Source organism: Natrix helvetica, assembly GCF_964273705.1.
Source record: "Natrix helvetica genome assembly, chromosome: 3".
NCBI classification, from domain to species: Eukaryota; Metazoa; Chordata; class Lepidosauria; order Squamata; family Natricidae; genus Natrix; species Natrix helvetica.
In genome coordinates, this window is record NC_138549.1 from 101,073,515 (window position 1) to 101,096,085 (window position 22,571).

Sequence of the window (22,571 nt, forward strand, 5' to 3'; positions counted from 1 at the left end):
TAAGGTGTATATTTAAATTTATAAATTTATATTCTATAGATTTATAGAAATTATAGTGCATTAAAATTCTTACAGATACATTGAGATGTGTTTTCATTCTGTTTGCAGGTAGCTGATATCTTGCATCACCCAGACACTTTAACTTTAAGTTTCATTGTTTATAAAAATGTGCTACTGATGGGGAACTCAGCTCAGAATAAAATAGCTATAGCTTAGAGAGTTTGGCTCATTATTTAAAAATGTTTCTTAATGTCTGGTTTATATCTTAAAATTAATATTGTTAGAATTGATATGCTAACCCTGCATTAAAATATACTGCTAGGAATTAATAAAAAATATATTCTGTGACGTGAACAATTTGTTCTCTTTGTTGCTATGTGTCAAATAAACGTATCTACCTTTTAAATGTGAATATTGGTCTGAACTACTAATTTCCACTTGCTTGGGTGAATTTGAAGAAATAATTTATCACATAGTTATTTCCAGTGTTTTTCATAGTATAATTGAACAGTAATTATTATTTTCTAATGCCTAACTGATTGTGTTTGCATACCACATGTGTATGTGAAGATTGGATACCCACTATCAAATAGTAATATATGCATTGTCAAGTAAGTAAACCTATTGCTTTTATATAACAGAGAAGGAAGTGAGAAGTGTAATAATAAATAGAGAGTCCACACACAAAAGATTTTTTTTTAATTAAGTTAAATGTTGCTTTAACAAACAGCAAGAAAATAATTTAAGAGAAAGAGTACAAATTCCAGACAGATAAAAGACATTCAACAAAGCCTTGAATTTCATGTGCAAAACCTTAGAGGAATATTTCTGGCAGCCAGGTTTACGCTGGCCTCTATTTAGGTTTTTTTTTTTAATATAAAGGCTGATGGTCCATCCTGTTGTAGTAAGTAGCCTTAAATGCAAAAACGTCTGTCTATATGTCCCTTTCTCGTTTCCTGATGGCCTAAATTTGATTTCCCAGCTAAGACTCGAAAACCTCTAATTTAGGTCACAGTTCATCTATTTACTCCAGAGTAATCTTATTTTTTTAAAATGGGAAAATAACATTTTAAAATGATGTTTTAATTGGAAATGAGCAAAACTATTCTTTTTGTAAAATTCTATTTGATTTGATTGTGATGCAGTGCAAAGGTCCGATCACATTTTCTATCCAAGGCGCTTAATCAAAGGATCAGTATGTGATTCCTAAACATGCAGCATGGATAAACTGACACATGGTATATTGGTTGATTTACTTTACCGTAAGCAAGCTTTCGGCCTTCCTTCTTTTACAGCTTTCCCCTGAATCTTAGAGGCAAGTGACTACAAAGACTGCTGGAATGTCTGAGGATGCATGAGGAATCCCTGCTACGATAGTACATGCTCCCAAATGGTGACACAAATGGAAGCAGAAAAAAAAAGATCATTTGGGGCAAAATAAAATTATAAATGGTAAGTCTCTCAAAAGCTTAGAAACAGAAGATAAATTAGAATTACAGTAAACTTCAGAATGTGAGGATGGGAAATATGCAACCAAGACAAACAGATCTGCTTGGTTCCATCCTGCAGTGATACCACTTCACTTCAAATTCACGATTGTCATGGACATTTATAATTTTTAATGGCAACATGTTTTGCTAAAGTGCAAGATGAAAATTTAAATGGAGGTATAATACTGATCCGACAGATCGTATATGATCTCCTTCAAACATAAACCTACACCATTGTCTTTAATAAGAATTGCATGCTGGTTGTCTGAGTAACGGATCCTTGTATATCGCATAATCCATTTCCCTAAGATTAATTCTTGAAAATATGTTGACTTGAAAAAACAATTATTTCTATTATGGGAGTTATTCCCTCGTTTGTCTTTTGTTTGTTTGTCTTAAACAGAAGGTAGTCTTTGTAATGAAAAACGTCCTCAGTTGGTAAGTTCGATTTAATGCATGAGGCAGGCAAAACAATGTATAGGCAAACTTTAAGCTTCCTTAACTGAAGTGTGTTGATGATGCTTTGGAGTGGATTGGCTTAGACACAAATAAGTGGGATTTAAGAAAAATCCAATCCTTCTTGTGTATTCGGGCCATCTGTAATAAGAACAAATATATTTCAGAACCTCAGAGCTAATTTTGTTTGACAGCAATTCTTATTAGGTTTGAATTCATTGCTGAACTTACCATGTAACCACCCCAGGTTTGTTGGCCACAAGTCAGGGTAATAACCAGTTTCTGAAATCTGAAAAAGGAAAGTATTGTGGCTGTGGTTTGGCTACTTTGCCACCGCCCAATTTATTGATAACTGGTACTTAAACAAAAGCAGTTTCTAATGAAAGCCTGAAACATAATCGATAGGCTAGGGAGAATCTCTCACACCTCATTTTTCACAATACGATGTGCTTTTAAGATGGGATAATTTCTGTTTTGCCCACTTACACTCTGGATAAAGGGGATGCAAATTACCACAGTGAAAATAGAATGCATTCGAGGCCCAATTACTGTACATGGTTTCCAGACCTGGGTTTTTTTGTTTTTGTTTTGTTGTTTAATTTACACCCTTTTGCTCACTTACATACACAAGAAATAAAGGTCTAGGGAAAAGTTCACAGCCCACACATCTCAAGGGCATACAGGGAGCCAAATTTCACCTCTTGAATCCTTTCTGGAGTCCTGTGTCTGAGCTATTTTCTTCTGTTTGAGCCTATTCTTGATGTGGGGAATCAGATGAAAGCATTTTGCTTTAGGGGACTAATTACAGTAAATAGCTGATACCCTTATCTCATTTTACTTAGGACTAGGCAAATTTAGACTGGATGAGTATTAGGGTTACTACCACAACATATATTAAGTAGTCCCCAGGAAGTCACATATCTGTATATAACTACATTAGTAATAAATCTTGCTATATTTGTCTTAGAAAAGTATAAGAAACATTCCACAAAAGTTTATAGTTCCAGTAAGATTACATTTAAAACTAACAATTGGCTATATCGTTTCAAAAATTGTAAACAGTAACAAAATAAGATTTTATTACTGTCCATTTCTGGAAGTCTCTGAGCCATTTTGCATGAAAAGTTTACTGAGAAGAGTAAATCTTCATGTCCAAATGACTCTTAGTGGGCTAATTCATTGTGTGAACTGGACCTAAAGGATGATTTATTATAACCTTAGCATAAAGACAAACTTATTTTCATGCATATTTATCAAGTGTATTGTTCAGTTTTAAAGTGTGTGTATGAATGCTCCATTATAGGTGATAATCCTTGATTTACAACTATGATGATTCCATGTTACCACAGCCTCAGAAAAAAATGACATGTGACCCATCCGTGATATTGAGACCATCCCATTATACCATGATCACATGACCACAATCCAGCAGCCTGACAACCAGCTCGCATTTGCAGCATCACATGACCATGATTTGCAACGTTCCGAGCCGGCTTCCAAGCCAATTGGAACAAGCAAAGTCAATTGGGGAAGCTGGATTCACTGAATGACCACAGTAATTTACTTAATATCTGTGGTGATTAACTTAATAACCGCTGTAATGATGGTCATAAAATCAAGTTTGGTCATATGATGACTCTTAATAACTGCATTGCTTAGTGACTGAAATTCTGGTCTCAAATATAGTTGTAAGTCAAGGACTATCTGTAACAACTACAGATTGAACTATCATTTCACGACAATTCAAACATTCCAGGCTAAATGTATGAACTATTAATTATCAGATAATAGATTTAAATATGATTATTCTTCTTGATTATTCTTATGTAACCAAATAGATTGGGAACAATAATTAAACAACTACTGTATAAAAGGTATTTTAAAGCATGCGGAATGTGTTGCCCATAAATGAAGTAAAATGCTCTGGGGCCCTGCTTTATTTGAAGAGTTCATGCCAATTGCACTCCAGGCCTTTCACTCTGCAGCACTTACACAAGAGAGCAAAGGACCAATTTCTATGTTTATTTTGGGGAAAAGTCAATAGGAGATTGTATGTCAATTCTTTATCACAGTGAATACGTCTTCTAAATGGAGAAATGTACCACCAAAAAGAACCTTTCTCTTCTTCTTTTAATCTGACAAAACAGAACCCTGAGCAAACACTCACCTGAAGCTTTCAGCATTCAGAAAAAGGCCTTCCACTCTGCAAGGTTGACAATAATTCAACACTTGACCTACTCACGCAGTAGGCAGGACATGCTATTGGAAAACCTTCTTCTCCTTCCTGGGCCCTGCCTGATTCGACATCCTTTACCTGGGTATTTTTTTTTAATGGAAGTTAGGTCTATTAGCCAAAATCCATTAATTGATAGATTTCAGCAGCAATTATTAGTTGTGTTTCTGACAAGGGAGAACACATATTTTTTTAAGACCACTTACTCATACAACTCACATATTGCTCAGTTAGCAAAGAAAAGCTCTAACAATGACTTAACCATATCAGAAATGAGCATGGAAACCAAGCCTAAAGTATTAAAAAAAAATAAAGCAAAGCCAAACCTGAGGACCCAATGTGATGGGAAGAAGAGAGTGTACAAGTTGGCAGTCATTTTCAATCTAGAATTCCTCTAGTCACGTTCAAGAAGGAATTGCAAATGTCTAACATTATCTGGAAAAGGACCCTTGATATTTTAAAATGGGTTAAATTTACTTGGTGGCAGAATTCACTATGATTTAGGTCTTAACTGAATGTCATCAGTACGGCTCCTGAAAAACATATAATGAAAATTCATGCCGAGTATGCTCTTTTCAGAACAGTTTCTTTCAAGCTGTAAGCAACTAATAGTTCAAGATATGCTAACATGGAGATAGTTTTACCATGGATGCTTTATATGGGTCTTTGTGTCCTGTGACAGGATAGTAATTAAATAAATAAATAGACTTAAGAAATCATATTATTTCCATAATTATCGTATCTATGGTAAGTTGTTGACATAATATCAATTTCCTAACATAATTATATTCCTTTGAGCTGTCATGAGTGAATATTTTCAATCTATTGTCTAGGTTTTTTTTAAAAAAATGGCAGGGTGTTACACTTAGAGATAAATAAAGATGTTGTTCTGAATCTGCAGGAAACATGTTCTCTTTATACCTCTCTCAATGTAATGGTGACAAAACATGTAAGCAAAGAGAACATACATCTATTGTGATGACGCTGTAGGTAAAAATAAAATAGCCTTTTGTTTTGCCTCACCTCATAACTGTGGCTAAGTAACTAACAAATTGCCTTTCCGTCACCAGCATTCAAATGCTCTGTGGAACAATAAGATCTTAATTGCCTTCCTAAAGGCAAAGCAATTAGTGGCATTCTGTTTCCTTAGGACCTCAGGTTCCACCCTGTTCACTTTTCATGCAATGCAAACCCTTGGCATATCCTCCCAGAAAAGTATGCATAAGGTGGGCTGAATCTTGTCAAGGAAGATGATCCTGTAAATACCCAGGAACCAAGCTATGGAGAGTTTTTACATTGACAATCAGCACTTTGAGGTGGACCTAGAGGCAATTAAAATAGCAATGTACCAATACTATCATTAGTGTTAAGGTAGAGGAGAGTATGGCCTTGAGGGACAGGAGGAAGAATCACTGCCAAGGTAATCATCAAGTAATCAAAATCCCCAAGTTTGGCCTAGAATTCTAATGCATGTAAACTCACAATCCCCTCCCTACTTCACACAAGGGTAAAGGAAGAGAGGGGAGAGGTGCACTCAGATTTGCAAGGACCTATTACTATAACTTTAAAATAAAAGTAATATTGATCTTCATGACTTTGGTTTCCTAGACTGGTCTATCTTGAATGGCTAGCCATTACATTGTTAAATCTGCTAAATCACCCAGTTAGCAAATAAACAGACAGTACAAGTATTAGATTCCAAGTCTTAAAGAGGCAATCCAATATTAAGTGGCTGCAGTGGTCTAACTAAGAGGTGATCAGGACGTGAGTCACTATTGTCCTGGCCTCATAGTCCAAAAAGACCAATAATTGGTACACTAGCCAAAACTGGGTGAAGGAACTCCTGGCCAGGGCCTCCACCTCCTGTTCTAGCAAGAACCACAAGGCCAGGAGAATCTTCAAATCAAAGACCTGCTTTCTTAGTGAGAGACCACATGCAGAGTCAAAGTTAGATCAAGCTAGACCAAACATGAACAAACAGTAACTTCTTCTTGCAAAGTTTTGATCCATCTGTCCTTCACAGACTGGTCGTCCCCATTTTATAACTAAAATTGTCTCTATCTTTAGTTTGGATTAAACTACTAGATATACAAAGAATGCAAGAAATCCTATAGCCTAACACAAGGAAAGAAATAGCAGAGTAGAAAAACCTAAACTACCAACTTCCTCTTTCTGAAACCCCTTAATTTTCCCTTTGCCTATACATTCTGGCCTCTTCCACATATATGCTTACATATGTATACTTACCAACATATCTACTACTGTATTCTAGATCCACTCTAGTAGTAATTGAGGGGTCAATTTCACAAAATGCCTCTTTACCTAAGCCTAACATGTATTATTACATGACAATGCTGGTAATATTAAAATAATTTAGACAAATGTAGAAAATAAATTTTGAGGTTTTCATGGTTTATTTTTATTATGAATTCGTATCTCATATTTATTAAAATTGATTTATGTATTTATTTTTCTCTGTAGATGCCAACATAGGACACTGCTCTAATAACTGGGAAAGGGAATGAATGAGACAAAGAGAAGGAAAAGAAGGATTCAAAGAGCGATTGCATTTGAATAATAAAAAAGGGAATGATTGTGTAGGATATATGATAAGCATGTTTAAAAAGCAAGTGCAACAGAAGCTTAGTTTTGTTATTCCCTTAAAATATGTTTCCACTGACAAAGAGACATGCCACATATAAAAGTGAACCAGATCCATACCAATAACCATAAATGTGTAGATATAAGATTAGTGACAGTTTGAGTATATTTTCTGTGAAACATCTTGGTAGAGTAGATCCCAAAATTTATCCTATAGAAATCTGCTTGTCTAGCAACATTTTCAATAAAATGATTAGCTTTTTGTTCCACTCCATCAAAGTTGACGTTGATGATCATCATAAGCCACAGTCGCCTTGCTATTACATTACAAATTTGAATATTCTACTGTCTGACTGTAGCTCACATTACTTGAGCAAGTACTCTTAAATTCAACAGTGGATTTGCTGTGCTGTTAGTATGCTGACTTGGAAAGAAATCTTATTGATTTATTTGGTAGTTAAGCTTAAACATGCATGCTTTGGAAATAATGACTAATTGGCTTAAATAAAAGCGCATTAATTCAGCAAGCATGTCGAACAGCTATGCAGCTCAATACACAAAAGACAATTCTTTTACATTTATTAGTTGAAAATTTATAAATGGTGGAAGATTACAGAATCCTAATTTGGAAACACTTTTGAATTAATTGCTTATTTACTGCAAAATGCTTAAAAGGCGTAAGAATTTTCAACAATTTCCTAGGACAAGTTTTATGAGAGTGATACAATCAGATTAAGAAATGTTCGCACTGAAGTTATTTTCTGATATAAAATACAGATTGGCATTATAACTTTGACATTGAAATAAAATTGCATGGCAGTGGTATTCGTTTATAGTGCAAATCCTTGAGGAACTGACATAGGACTGTGTTGGCAAGCATAAAATCACAGATTGGGTGCGCACTTAAATGTCTTGTCAGATGGTTATTGATGCAGAGAACATCTTGAGTGCAGGCTGGACTTCTACAGTTTAATGAGGAATGGACTCAATCAGGTAACTGGACAAGATTTTTTTTCTTTTGTTTTATAAAAATTACTTATTCAAACTCTTCAGTGCTGTGATATTGAAGAACAAAATAAACAGTAAATTAAAAATAGGCAAAAATATTTAACAAAGGGGTGAAATTCTCAGGGTTTTTTTTTGTTAACGTTGAATTTCATTATTACATCTTACAGGGTAAATCAAATCCATTCCTAAACATTGTTTGGTTTGTGTGGTGGTGGTGTAAATACTGCTTTGATTCTGCTTTTTAAAAAGAAGTTATACGTAGGTGTCTCTTCAGCCAGCTTCACATTCAGGAATAAAATACCAAGTTCTATAAGTAAATATAGGTCTTAGGTAAACATTGGGCAAACTTAATGTTAATATTGATTATTTCTATTCAGAACATATTATCTACTTCAAAAACCTGCTTCTGTCTTCTTTCATACTTAACCAACAACAAACCAATTGTCTATTTGTGAGAGTAGCAATTCTGTTCAGCTTGTCAGCACTTTAGCACTTGAATCTCAGTCTCAGACCATTTGAAACTTATTTTGGGCAGGCAGAGAAATGTAGAATATGACAGCATGCAGATGAGCAAGGATATCTGTAGTAAAATGCATGCTTTCATTAAATAACAGTTCTCATTTACCTGAATAATCTTATCACCAGGCTGAAGCAGGTTTGATGCAGGCCCATCAGGCTGAACCCTAGTAACAAAGATACCCTACAAGTCAAAAGCAACAGAGATTAGACAACTAAGAACTTTAAAGCTGTTCTTTAGGTGTATATATGTTAATCTATAATTTTATTGGATTGGAAGCCACAACCTCTGAAACTCTCATACATATATATGTTTTCTGTGTTGAGATATCTTTGTCGGTCTCTCACAAAATGAAACTTATAGATTTATATCCTATTAGCAGTTCCTATGTTGTCCTGAATAGTATATTTTTTAATAAAACAAAACAGTATCAGCAAAAAATGTTTAAATATTAAATTGTATTCTTGAATTAACATGTGGAAGAAACAGAATTTTAGGCCATATCTATTGAATGTACTGTAGGAGATGACCAGGTTGAGCCTGAGGTAGACATCAAATGCATCATCAGTCTAAAGTCTCTTCATGCCTACAACAGAGCTAAGTTCAGTCCGCCTTGAATTCCACTGACTCTTATCTACTGCCTATTTGCTCTGACCATTAGCAGGTCAGATTCTTGTAGACAGCATAACCTTGCAATAAACCTTTATATTCTTTGAACTGCCTGGACTTCCGGATTTTCCTGTGTTTGACATGTACAATGTTACTAAAGAACTAAGGAAATGGAGCTTTCCATTTTTTAAAATTCTGCTAGTGGATAAATACAAGCACTTGTCTTAATACAATGTTACAGATGCATCAAAAAGAAGTTAATGCATCCGTACTGTACTTAATTGAATAAAATACAATAAAGAATCAAGCACATTTGGGAAGAAAAGATGTGAAATTATTAAAAACAGATTAACCAAAAAGAAATTGCAGTTAATTACTTCACCCAAGAATTGTATGTTTCAAATTCCAAATGTCCTATTAAGGATTGAAAGCGCTTGCATTTTTGAAAATGTAATATATTACCTTATCAGAAGGTTTGAATGGATTTCCTTGGCCACTTATTCCTCCACTGATACTAAATCCAAGTCCTGGATTCTTCTCTATTCTTACACAAAACTATATATAAAAGACACAGAGTTATGCTGTATTCTTGCATTATTCTGATAATAAATATAAGCGCTCCACTGATTATTGTGTTGTAATTACTGTTATTTTAGTAAGACTGATTTTGGTGACTTTTATTCATTATTTCAGAAAATATTATTCCTAGAGCATCTGCTCCTAGGCCTTTCTCTTTTGAAGTTCAGCAATTTGCAGGAAAAAAAAATCTTCTGAACTAGGAGTCCTGGTTTGGACGATTTACTTCGGAACATGAAAAACCCTATCAGAATTGCAAATTCTAGGTTTCTGAAGGAGTTTTGCCCATTCCTCTCAGAAACTGTGCTTGCAGAGTGTTCAGTTCTAACCTTAAATTTCTAAAAATTAGAAATTGATTGATTCACACATGGAACTAGATATAATTCAGGTTTTTTTTCGCTTGTATGCTGATGAGCTGAAAAAAAAGAACAAATTTATAACCCAATCGTAAGTTTCTTGTTTATGAAAGTTAGACAAAAGTTGCTTTCCCAACCAGATTTTTGGTGTGAAACCACTGCAGTGTGACATATCACGTTGACCTTCCCTCAAAATCTTTTAACAATTCTTTTACCCACATAATATTCTGCAATATACCTGTTCTGGATAACCATCCATACTCCTCTGTCCTTTAGTTTGGATGACACACCTCCCTGCTTGTGGCGCCCGAGAGCTCTGAGATGGGATCTGTATTGGCAACGGTGGCTGATACTGCTGGATTGTTACTTTGTTCATGTTGCCCTCATATGGCTGCTCTCGACTACGATGCTGTAGACTTTGTGACCCCATCAAAGTCTGAATATGGCTACCTGCCTGTGTATAATATCAATCCGTTAGGCCAGTAATGTATATAATCACAAAAAGTAATACATAAAATTGCTTATATTAATACAAACCTTATCTTAGACTTCAAAGGTCAAATGTTAACTCTAGATACAAATAACTATAATTAAAAATAGTGTCATGCATTTTATTCATTTACATTTTTCCCACTTCACTTGAAACCAAGTGAGCAGAAAATCACAAAATGGAAGCACTGCTGTTTTTACTTATGTAATGTGCTCATTTTTTCCCAAGGAAACTGATAGTTTTACCATTGTCCCATGTAAATATTAGTGTCATGTCATATAACTGTGACTTGCAATTTTATGTCAGCTTCCCTGTTAATGGCGGTGAAAGCCATAAATGGCGATCACTTGACTGTGGGATGCTGGGACTATTGTAAATGTAACCATTGTAAATGTGCACTAGCTGCCAAGCACCTGAATTGTGATAAATGCCTGCGGTGATGCTGAAAGTTGAAAGACCAGTCATAAACCTTCTTTTTGGAGGCATTCTAACTTTGAATAGACACTGAACAAGCAGTTGATAAACAAGGACTACCTGCATATCACACATATCAATAAAATTAGGATCATCTTAGCTTTCATGAATTATTTCATGCAATATTCATATATGGTGCTGCAAGTCTGGAAACCAGGATTTTATAAAGATAATTCATAATACATAAAAGTATTATGAAATTCTGATTTTAAGCAGACTTGAAGCACCATATATGAATAATGTAAATTCTGAAAGATATTCAGCCTACATTTGAATTAATAGGAATTTTAATTTGTTTTGAGTGAGCATTCTAAGTTTAACTTTTAAAAAAGATTTTGAAGTCGGATGATCTGTATATTTGAAATTTTTAGCTAGTAAAGCAGAAATAAGTTACTCTACGTCAAATGCAATGAGAAGAGATAAGCTCTGCTAATATTGCATGATCAAAAAACTCTCAACTGAGAGGGATAGATAAATAATGTTTAAATTCATTTTCTCATATGTTTAGTAATTTGTTTTGCAAATCTTTAATTTAGATATCCTGAGAGAATCTAGTGCATATATGATATAAAGTCCTTTCCCCCCAGAAAAATAAAGTGAAATAGTCCAATTGAAAGAATACCTTCTATTGTTTCCTCTGATCTTATTTATGTTGTCTGTATTCTCTTACTAACCTCTATGTGCAAACTTGCACTGTTTAATTTACAACACTACTGTCAAATAGTATAACGAATACTGTGATGTAAGTTGAATAAATTGTCCCATGGGACTAATACATTGATAAACAGCATAAATAAAAATGCCAGTAATCATGCTTATGATTGGTTTTGAAATTAGAAAAGGATAAAACAAATTGTGAGCTTTCTTTCCACATCCCTTTCTTTAAATGTACTTTCCCATTTCACATCAGTACACAGGAATATGTATTAGATTAGGCAAGATGCATCATCCTCATCATCTTTTTCTCAAAGTCATTCCTTGAAAGCAGGACATGGAAATTTACCTTTCTCCTATCATTGTTGCCTTGCAACTTCTATTTGGAAATATGTTATTCCTAAAGTGGAGGTGACATGACTGGTCCTTGACAGATATCTTCTTTACATTCTTTACATTCAAGACTACAATTTATCCAATGTACTCTTGAAGCTACCTAAGTTAGCTATTGTATTGTTTTGCAGTAACAAATTCTACAGATTCAGCTTAGTGTGGCTATTGTATCAGGACTATGATTAATGTTAAAAACTTTAATTTGAACTCATTCACCAAGTTGAATTCTAGTTTCAAACCATTGCTAAGATTGAATTAATATAAGTGACAATATAATATTTAACCATGTTTAAATCCAACTGAAAAATGTGCAGTGGAGAAAGCTCATGACACTATGGTTAGTTCCTAGATTTTCATTTATAAATTTGAGATCACTGGGAAGTATCAGATTTAGTTTTATACATGTATATTATTTCAGCATTCATTGTTTGTGATATATATTACCTTTTTAGCAACAGTTTCTGGTGGTACATCTCGCCTTCCAAGTGGATATGGATTCCATTGGTTGCCAGAAATATCTTCCTGTCCATTGTCTAAAATGCTGCTTTGTTGTGATGGGGTCTATTTTTAAAATATTGATACATTACTTAGTCAGAGTAATGAAAGCACTTCTGTTTGATTTACTAACAGTTACTTTATAACTATAGAGACACAATACATATCTTGCAGTTTACTAAATATGCACACACATAAATATCAATTTATACATATGTACTTAGATACAGATATTAAAAATGATATACTTTTCTAGGTTGCTAAAAATTGGATAAAGACCTTAATAGACTTCCAAAGAATATGTAAAAGTTTCCAATATCAGAATATTACTATTGTTGAAATATGGTTAAAGTAGAAGGCTTGGTTTCTATTTCTAAATACTTAATAACAAGCATTCGTACTATCCAAATGGAAGAAAAATGATCAATTCTTTCTCCCATCCAAAATTTAATGTTAGAATGGAACTATAATTATTTCAAGCTGCCCTGTGCCGCTATATCAGTGTGATTGGTGGCAGATAAATGAATGAATGAATGAATAGGTAAATAAGGATTGTACAGGTAGCCCTCAACCTATGATAACAACTGAACCTATGATAACAATTGAACCCAAAATTTTTGTTGCTAAGTGAGACATTTGTTAAGTTAGTTTTGACCGATTTCATGACCTTTCTTGCCTCAATTGTTAAATAAATCACCACAGTTGATAAGTTAGTAACCTGATTGTAAAATGAATCTGGCTTCTCCATTAACTTTGTTCACAAAAAGATATCACATGACCTTGGGACACAACAACGGCTATAAATGTGAATCAGTTGACAAGCTTCTGAATTTTGATCACATGACCCTTGGGATGCTGTAAAAACAGACCTAAATCACTTTTTTCAGTGCCATTGTAACTTTGGTCATTAAATGGACTGTTTTAAGACAAGGACTACCATAGCAATATAAGTTACTAATTTTAGATGTATCAGGGAAACAACTCTCTTGCAGGACCTGAACACTATTACTGTAATATGGTATAATGATTCTCATATGCAGAAAATAAAAGCATTTGGAGTCAGATATACAGGTCCTTTTACTGCATTTGTCTATATGAAAACATAAAGTTCAGAATGATAAAATAATCATAGGAAGAATAATCATACTCCTGATTAAAGACATAATAAAAGAACTGAATGAACGTTACCAGAGTCAAACTTTTTTTTTGCAGTAGAATTTTACATATCAGAAAAAGAAGTGTCTTAGGTAGAAATTGCAAACCAAATGAGCCTTGAAAAGATACAATTGCTTTAGTTTGAAAATTTTGTAATGCTTTTTCTGAATTTCTTGTACAGCCCTTTTCCCCCTAACTTTAATGAATCTTTAATAAATGAATGAATTTTCATTAGAGAGTTTTACATGGAGACTTGATCGCCTTTGATCGATTTTATTAAGTAAACCTTTTAATCAAGGAATGTCCAATTCACAGGAAGATCAACGGATGACTGAAATTAATGATTAGTTTAAACTACTCATAGTATTACCAAAACATTTTATTATGCATATTTTGATTGCTTGTAAAGAAGCAATCACATGCTTTTTAATAACACACTCATTTCCTTTCTTTGGTTATAAATATTCTTGGCATTATCAGCCTTACTTGATCAAAGCAAATAAATATGCACATATTTTATACTTTAAAGGTGGGAGACAGGAATCATAAATGTATTTAAGTCAAATCCTGCAAAGATTTTAGTAAATTTCTAATCCAAAGGAAATCCTTACTCTAGAACAGGGGTGCCAAACTCACGTTGTCAGAGTGGTGTCACGTGACGTATTGGGACTTCCCCCCTCCCCTTGCTAAACCGTGACCACTGCCATGACCAGTGTGACGCATCCAGCCCATGGGCTGGGAGTTTGACAGTCCTGATCTAGAACATTTCACTGTATGTTTGGGAGCAAGTCTTAAGCAACACAGTCTGGCATGAATCCAGTGTCTGTATTTATAGGAATAGCTACATCCAATTTCATTTTAAGTGGGTAAACAAGAGCTTGCAATGGGATAGAAGTATTCTATTTATACTTCATTCTTATACGACATGGTCTTAAGTTAAAATTTGATTAATATTTTCCATTAATAGGAGAGAATCATACTAAGAAATCAGAATTACATTACATGAAAACTACACAAAATAATTAAATTTAAGGAAAAATTTATTAGTTCTTCCAATTTCAAGTTCACATATAGCAATGCAAAGTCAGCTCAATGATAAAAAAAGAGAATATGTATCAATGGGGAAAATCAAAGTGTTATAATTATTTCAATGCCACGACCCACTAGCGCAGTGGTTCTCAACCTTCCCAATGCCGCGACCCTTTAATACAGTTTCTCATGTTGTGGTGACCCCCAACCATAAAATTGGTGTCTCGGTTCCTAAGACCATCAAAAAATGTGTTTTCCGATGGTCTTAGGTGACCCCTGTGAAAGGGTCATTCGACCCCCACAGGGGTCCCGACCCACAGGTTGAGAACCACTGTGCTTATTTAAGTGATGTCCAACACCTTTTTATACACAGAGAAAAAAACATATCTGCTCACAAGAAGATGGTTCTTTAAAAAAAAAGAAGAGGAAAAGAAATCAAATGAAAGTAAATTATTAATGTTGCTAATTCTAAAAATCACAAAGTTAGGATTCAATATCATAAGTATATGCAGAAATGCAAAGTGGATAAGAGTCAAAATGTGCATTGCAATATCATGATGCAAGTCCCATTACCTCCGTAATTGTGTTCGGTGTCAGGACACAGGTACAAAAGAATACTTTATTCTGTAGTTCATATCCTCTATTCAGAACATCTTTTGCCCATTTGTGTGTACTCGAATGAGTTAAAAATATTTTGAATCTTATAATATATTTTGGAATACCACTTACACAATCAGGAGCCTATTTCTTTCCAAGAAACTGACTGGATGAATTTGAACTTCATTCAGAACTTTCTGTAAAATGTTGTGGGATATATCTCATCTGGATTTTTAAATACACGTGGGGTTAGATACAACATATAGCTAACTCTACAACAGTTTACATACAGAAACACACAAATACAGTAAAAGATGTGAGCAGGACATACGTACATTTGACATGTCTCTTGAGTTAAAGTTACAAGCTAGTCTTAATCAGGAATGTAGTATCTATAGATTCTGATTCCTGAAATGCTATCTTAAATTAAATGAATTTGTAATGAACTTTTGGTAGTAACATTAGGCAGCTGAATGGTATTAACGCCCCTGACATCTCTAAACATTGACAACATGAAACATAACTCTTAGACCTTTCTGGTTAACATATGGCATTTGTACATCAGTTTGCAAGAGAAGAGCAGAAAGCAGCATGACCGAGATGTGGTGAGCCAAATTACTTGAAGAAGCAGAGAGGTCACATGGCAAATTAGGTTTAACTTTGCTTTTTGGGTCGCTTTTAGGCAACAAGCATGAATAAAAGAAATGAGCTAAAAAGAGAGAGGAGTATGGAGGAGTATTTATGTCTCTTTGATATATGCAAGCTATCTCATACTTACTTTCGGTAGAGGTAGCTCTTGATGCATTTGGTTTTCAAATTTAGATTTAGTCTGCAAGTTTAATGTCATGCTTCTGCCCGCATGCATTGCTGACAAACCTCCAGAGCGCAGCATGCCAAGGTTAACAGTGTTGTGTTTATAAGCAGCAGTCTGAGTAGAGGAAATAACAATCACGTGACGAGATATGAACACACATGCTTATTCAGAAAAAATACTGCACATATATGATTTTCACATAGTCTCAATTAAAGCAAACAAACAATACCAAGAAATAAGGAGCTTATTTATGCATGCGCTGTAAGACAGAAGCACAGAGTGCTAGTTGTACATAAAATGGTTTCCATAAAAAGACACTGACATAAAAAAGCAATTCATACAAATGGTCTCTAAATCATAATTAATATACAAAACCAAGTTAACTTTGTGAGGAAGGAAACACTGAGATGCTTTATTTACCTCTTTACAATAAAATACTGTATATCATCTCAGAAACTAAATAAATTGGAGAAAAAAATGCAGAAGGTCCAGAGCACTTTGAGAAAAAAAAAGGAGTTTGAACCACCAAATTTGATGGGAAGACAAAAATGTTTAAAAAGTCAAATAAAATTATACTTGTTTGTGAAAAAGCTTAACTGCACCAAAACATGATGTGGCTGGATATTTGAAACTTTCACAACTGACATATTAGTTCCTAAACATCAGTAATCCAAGTAGGTGAATTTCACACAGAACACAAGACAACATTTATTAAACTTGACCATCAAAAGCTGTATCTTAAAATTGATTTTACTCAACTTACTGCTGTATATTGGAACGTACAGTATATTATTTCAATGTCGATCAGGATGAATGTATACTGGCACAAGATTATGCATTATATACTATCTAGAATCTAATTTAGAAAAAGGACAGAGATCCTGACTTACTCCATTCCTATTAGGTCTCAAAACAGACTTTGCTGATTTAGTATATTCCTATACAGGTAATTCTCTAATTATGATTATAATGGAGTTCATCACAGTCATAAGTCATGCTGGTTGTAAATTAGGCAACCCACATTGCCAACCTGACTTTACAACCTTTTCTGCAGTATTGGTAAGCGACTACCAGAGTCGTTAAGTGACTGCTGCAGTCATTAAGCAAACATTGAGGTCGTTAAGTGAATATTGTGAGTGCCAGTTGCAGAGTGCCCGAACTGCGGTCACATGACTGGAGTGGCAGCTGTAGTAACTTTGAATCTGGGTCTTAGGTACTCGTAGTGTAGTCCGTCATAACTTCAGTCATAAGTCAAAGACTACCTGTACTAAATAGTGATAGAAATCCTGATATGTAAGAGAATTCTTGTCTAGACAGCTAAAACACAATCGTATGCTAATGTTATCCTAATGTATAAGGAAAGGTAGTATTGAGAAGGAGATTTGGACCATGAGGAGGTACTTATCTAACATGTATTGGCATCTCTTTAAAGGAGCTACATCTTTCTTGGGGTCCTTAAGCAACCTCTGAAGCCAGTTCACCTGGTAGCCAGTATAACTCCGGAAAGAGGTACATTCATTTCTGCCTGTACAGCAGTATTCTGCATTCTGGACCTGCTGTAAGTTTCCACATGCTACGTATATATGTTCATATGTCTTTGTTTATTTAAAGTATGTATAGGCAGTCTCATGTCCAACAGTTTGGATTACTCTATTTGTGAGGTAATTAGGACAGGATTACAGGTAGTCCTCCACTAACAACTATTATTGAGCCCAAAACTTCTGTTGTTAAGCAAGGCAGTTATTAAATAAGTTGTGCCCCATTTTACAACTTTTGTTGCCACAGTTATTAAATGAATCACTGCAGTTGTTAAGTGGATCATGTAGTTGTTAGTTAATCTGGCTTTCCACACTGACTTTGCCTATCGGAAGCCAGCTGGGAAGGTTACAAAGGGTGATCACATGACTTCAGGACAATGCGATTTTCATAAATGCTTGCCAGTTGTCAAGTGCCTGAATTTCGACTATGTGACCATGGAGATGCTGCAATGGTCATGTGAAAACTGGTTGTAAGTCACTTTTTTCAGTGCTGTTGTAACTTTGAACTGTCACTGAATGAATGGCTGTAAGCTGAGGACTACCTGAATCCAAAGAGTCTCCCAAACTAGGGCTGAGTGCAACTGATATGCACAAGATGAATCTGTGTCAAGGCCTTCTTGGCTACAGTTGCCACCTACTCGTTGACCAAGAGCTGCAAATCTTCAGGGGAGAAGCGCAACCCAATCTATGACTAAAGATAGATAGATAGATGATAGATAGATGATAGATAGATAGATGATAGATAGATAGATAGATAGATGATAGATAGATAGATAGATAGATAGATAGATAGATAGATAGATAGATAGATAGATAGATAGATAGATAGATACTGTAGATAGAAGAAGGGGAACTGGTGCAAATATGTACAATTCCTTGGCTTCATTCAAGTCCATTGCTCCCCTTAACTGCCAACCTCTGGACATGCACCCAGGATGACAGCATCACAGAAAAAGTTATAAGCACTGCTAAAAACCTTCTCTTGAATGGCATATTTATATAGCAATATCTCTTAATACAATACAATACAATAGCAGAGTTGGAAGGGACCTTGGAGGTCTTCTACTCCAACCCCCTGCCTAGACAACCCTATACTGTTTCAGACAAATGGCTATCCAACATCTTCTTAAAGACTTCCAGTGTTGGGACATTCACAACTTCTGGAGGCAAGCAATTCCACTGATTAATTGTTCTAACTGTCAGGAAGTTTCTCCTCAGTTCTAAGTTGCTTCTCTCCTTGATTAGTTTTTGATTAGTGGAATTTAGGAGGAGAGCTTCCGGTGATGGCGGTCGCCTCCTGAGCTCCGGAGAACGCCGTGGAGTTCCCCGATGGATTAGGGCTGCTGCCGGGCCTCATGCCATCCGAAGCCCGAGGGTTTGATAGCCTGTCCACCCTGGCTTGTTTTGAGCCCATTTTGGGCTGCCAGGGTGGTCGGAGGAGTTCGGAGTCTGGCGGAGAGCGCGGAGAGCGCTGAAATAGAAATAGAAGGAAGGCTGTTTGGAGCGAGGAGAAGGCGGGGCTGCAATGGTGGCTACAGTGGCTACAGTGAGAACAGTAACACGGAGCGGAATAGCAGCACGGAGCGGACTGCGGGTTGCCCCAGGACGAATGGTGCAAGGTGAAAGATACTGGCATGAACAGCGCTGGAGAGAACAACAACAAAATAACAACAAAATAACAACAACCAAAAAAGGTCAGATGGGTGTGAGGCTTGAGGCGCAAGAGATTTGCAAGAGATTTGCATTGCTGCTGGCAACTAACCTAAGACCGGGGGGGGGGGGGAGAATAAGGAGAACAAGATATGGCTAGGAGTTGACGAGTTAGCCGGGAGAGACCAACTAGAGGTGGCTATAGCAGCGGGTGAGGGAAAGGAAGGCCGCCATTGCCTGGACTTCTGCTGTTTTTTTCCATCATACCTGGCTGCTCCCAACGTCCTATGCCCCCCCCCCCAGGCCTTGTCAACGCCAGCAGGGGACACCAAACTCTAACTGTAAGTCTCTGTGGACCTCTAGGAAGGAACCACCCTGAACCAGCGCGAATAATCTCCCACGTTTGGGTCACTCTGCCATGGAACATCCTGAACACCTTGAACAATCTCTCACCTTGTGGTCACCTTCGTCGTTTTATGCAATTTTATGTAATTGGGGGTATTCGATCATTCCCACCCCCTTCTTCTCTATCTAAATATTTTAACATCTCCTTCCTCCCTCTAAGAGCCCGACTCATTAACCATCAACTTTTATGAACTTTTACCAACTTTCTATCAACCTTTATTAGCATCCTGATTCCATTGGACTTTTAACGAACTATTTATTCGAGGTTGGACCTGCTCCGCCTGCGGGAGGCCCCGCTCTCGCAGGTATGGCCCTTGGCTCTCTCAAGGGCCTGCCTTGATGACGGGTTTGTGAACCCCGAGAGGTGGAAGAAACGGAGGCTGAGGGGCTTTTTATCCAGAAGTTTTTTATTGTTATTAAGGGGTTCCAGGGAGGGGGGGTGTGATAACCAGGCCGGGAGAGGCGCCAGTGCCAGTGCCAGATGGACAGGTGAGTCCGGGAAGGAAGTGAGCGGAGTGGGGGGGGAGAGGGAACAAGTGATTCCAATAGAGGGTTGTTTGATTACAACGGTCGCGGGGAGGGGGGGATGCGAGGACAAGAGAAGATCACAAGGTCGGTTGGGAGACCGTGGTTGTTGGCTATGCCCGGTCGTTTGCACCAACCCCCGCAACCTAGGTGGCCAGGAACTACAGAGCCCGGGCCTACGGCTGATGCTTTGCAATGCAAGGTCCGTAACCAACAAGGCCCCCCTCATTAATGAGTTGATCTCTGAGGGGGAGCTAGACCTTGCAGGGATAACGGAAACCTGGTTGGGCCATGAGGGTGGTTTACCCCTCGTGGAAATGTGCCCACCAGGTTTCCGTGCATTCCATCAGCCTCGGGCCCTGGGTAAGGGTGGTGGGGTGGCGGTAGTTATACGGGAAGGTCTAGAGCCGAGGGAGTTCACTGTTCCTCAGATATCCGGGTGTGAGTCCCTTGGTGTGAAATGGGGCCCAGGGAGGCAGTTGGGTTTGCTGATTGTATACTTGGCTCCTCGCTATACATCAGCAGCCCTGCCCGAGCTCCTCGAGCTGATCTCGGAGACGGCGGTTGAGATCCCCAGGCTTGTGGTTATGGGGGATTTCAACCTGCCATCGACGGGAGCAGCGTCTGAGGTAGCTCGGGAGTTCATGGCTTCCATGACAGCCATGGGCCTGACCCAGTTAATTCAGGGCCCCACACACGAAGGAGGCCACACATTGGACCTTGTTTTTGTATCTGAGCAGTGGATGAGTGATCTGGGTAGAGGGGATTTTACTGTTACACCCCTGTCATGGTCAGATCACTCATGTCTCCGGCTTGACTTCCCTGGTGCTACCCCCCACCGCGAGGAGGCGGGACCAGACGGTCCACGCTGGTACCGCCCCAAGCACCTGATGGAGCCGGATAGGTTCCAGACGGAGCTTGGGCCATTACCTGTAGCCCTGACCCGCGCTCGGTCGGAGGACCTAGCGGCCGCCTGGAATAGGGCGGCGGCTGGGGCCTTGGACCGGGTTGCGCCTTTGCGACCTCTCCTGTGGCAGCGACCCACCTGGGCTCCTTGGTATACCGAGGAGCTGAGGGTGATGAAGCGCCACACGAGACGTCTAGAGAGCAAGTGGAGGTCCTCACGCTCCGAATCTGATCGAACACAGGTAAGATCCTACTTGCGGACCTACCTTGTGGCATTAAGGGTGGCCAAACGTAGATATTGTGCCACCCTTATTGCATCCGCGGATAACCGCCCTGCCGCCCTGTTTAGGGTGACCCGCTCCCTCTTCTCACAGAGGACACAGGGGGCACCCTTACAGGGCAGAGCAGAGGAATTTGGGGAATATCTGCAGGACAAAGTCGCTCAGATCCGGAACGGATGGGCCCCACTCAGTGGACCAGACTGGCCGCCAACAGCGAGTCTTGTGAGACCATCCTGGGAGGAGTTTGATTCTGTTGCCCCCGAGGATTTAGATAGGTTGCGTGGACGGCTGTGACCCACCACATGTTTAATGGACCCATGTCCCTCCTGGTTGGTACTGGCATCTTGGGAGGTGACCCGAGGCTGGCTTCTGGGCCTGGTGAATGCCTCATTGGGTGAGGGATCCTTACCAACCGCCTTGAAAGAGGCGGTGGTGAGACCCTTGCTTAAGAGGCCTTCACTCGACCCAATGGAGCTAGCTAATTATCGTCCAGTCTCCAACCTTCCGTTTCTAACGAAGGTTGTAGAGAATGTGGTGGCGCAGCAGTTTCCACGACACCTTGACGAATCCGAGTATCTAGACTCACGCCAGTCCGGCTTCCGACTCGGGCACAGCACAGAGACAGCCTTGGTCGCGTTGGTTGATGATCTCTGGAGGGCCAGAGATAGAGGTTGTTCCTCTATCCTGGTCCTATTAGACCTCTCGGCGGCTTTTGATACCATCGACCATGGTATCCTATTGCGCCGGTTGGAGGGGATAGGAGTCGGAGGTACCGTTTTGCGGTGGTTTGGCTCCTACCTCTCCGACCGGAGGCAATGTGTGTTGACAGGGGGACAGAGGTCGACCCCGAGGCCACTCACTTGTGGAGTGCCACAGGGGTCGGTCCTCTCGCCTCTCCTGTTCAACACATATGTGAAGCCGCTGGGTGAGATCATCCGTGGTTGTGGGGTTGAGTATCACCTCTACGCTGATGATACTCAGCTGTATATTTCAACTCCAAACCACCCCAACGAGGCTGTCGAAGTGATGTCCCGGTGTTTGGAGGCCGTCGGGGTCTGGATGGGGGACAACAGACTTAAACTCAACCCCTCCAAGACTGAGTGGCTGTGGCTACCGGCACCTCGGTTCAGCCAGCTGATCCCATCGCTGGCCATAGGGGGCGAACAATTGCCCCCTGTGGAACGGGCGCGCAATTTGGGCGTCCTCCTTGATGCCCGGCTGTCAATGGATGACCATGTGGCAGCCGTGGGAAGGGGGGCGTTCCACCAGGTTCGCCTGGTGCGCCAATTGCGCCCCCTACTGGATCGGGATGCCCTACG

At 38.3% G+C, this 22,571-nt stretch overlaps 2 protein-coding genes across 11 annotated transcripts in view; both read right to left on the minus strand.

The window, feature by feature from the left end:
- The window catches only part of CTH (cystathionine gamma-lyase), a 414,207-nt gene that overhangs the window by 140,809 nt on the left and 250,827 nt on the right, over positions 1-22,571 (minus strand). The gene's annotated exons all lie outside the window — the stretch shown is intronic.
- Positions 1-22,571, minus strand: part of LRRC7 (leucine rich repeat containing 7) — a 233,006-nt gene that overhangs the window by 12,412 nt on the left and 198,023 nt on the right. For 5 of the 10 annotated variants that reach the window (XM_081949023.1, XM_081949020.1, XM_081949015.1 and 2 more), the window contains 5 exons: positions 15,912-16,061; positions 12,302-12,418; positions 10,085-10,300; positions 9,377-9,469; positions 7,766-8,488 (listed from right to left, as the gene is read on the minus strand). In XM_081949023.1, coding sequence (XP_081805149.1) covers positions 8,267-8,488; positions 9,377-9,469; positions 10,085-10,300; positions 12,302-12,418; positions 15,912-16,061 — 798 coding nt within the window. In that variant the 3' untranslated portion in view covers positions 7,766-8,266. Of the gene's footprint in view, positions 1-1,451; positions 2,088-2,177; positions 2,236-4,587; positions 4,713-7,732; positions 8,489-9,376; positions 9,470-10,084; positions 10,301-12,301; positions 12,419-15,911; positions 16,062-22,571 lie in introns of those variants that run through there. The other 5 variants (XM_081949018.1, XM_081949016.1, XM_081949019.1 and 2 more) reach the window with 4 other exon arrangements.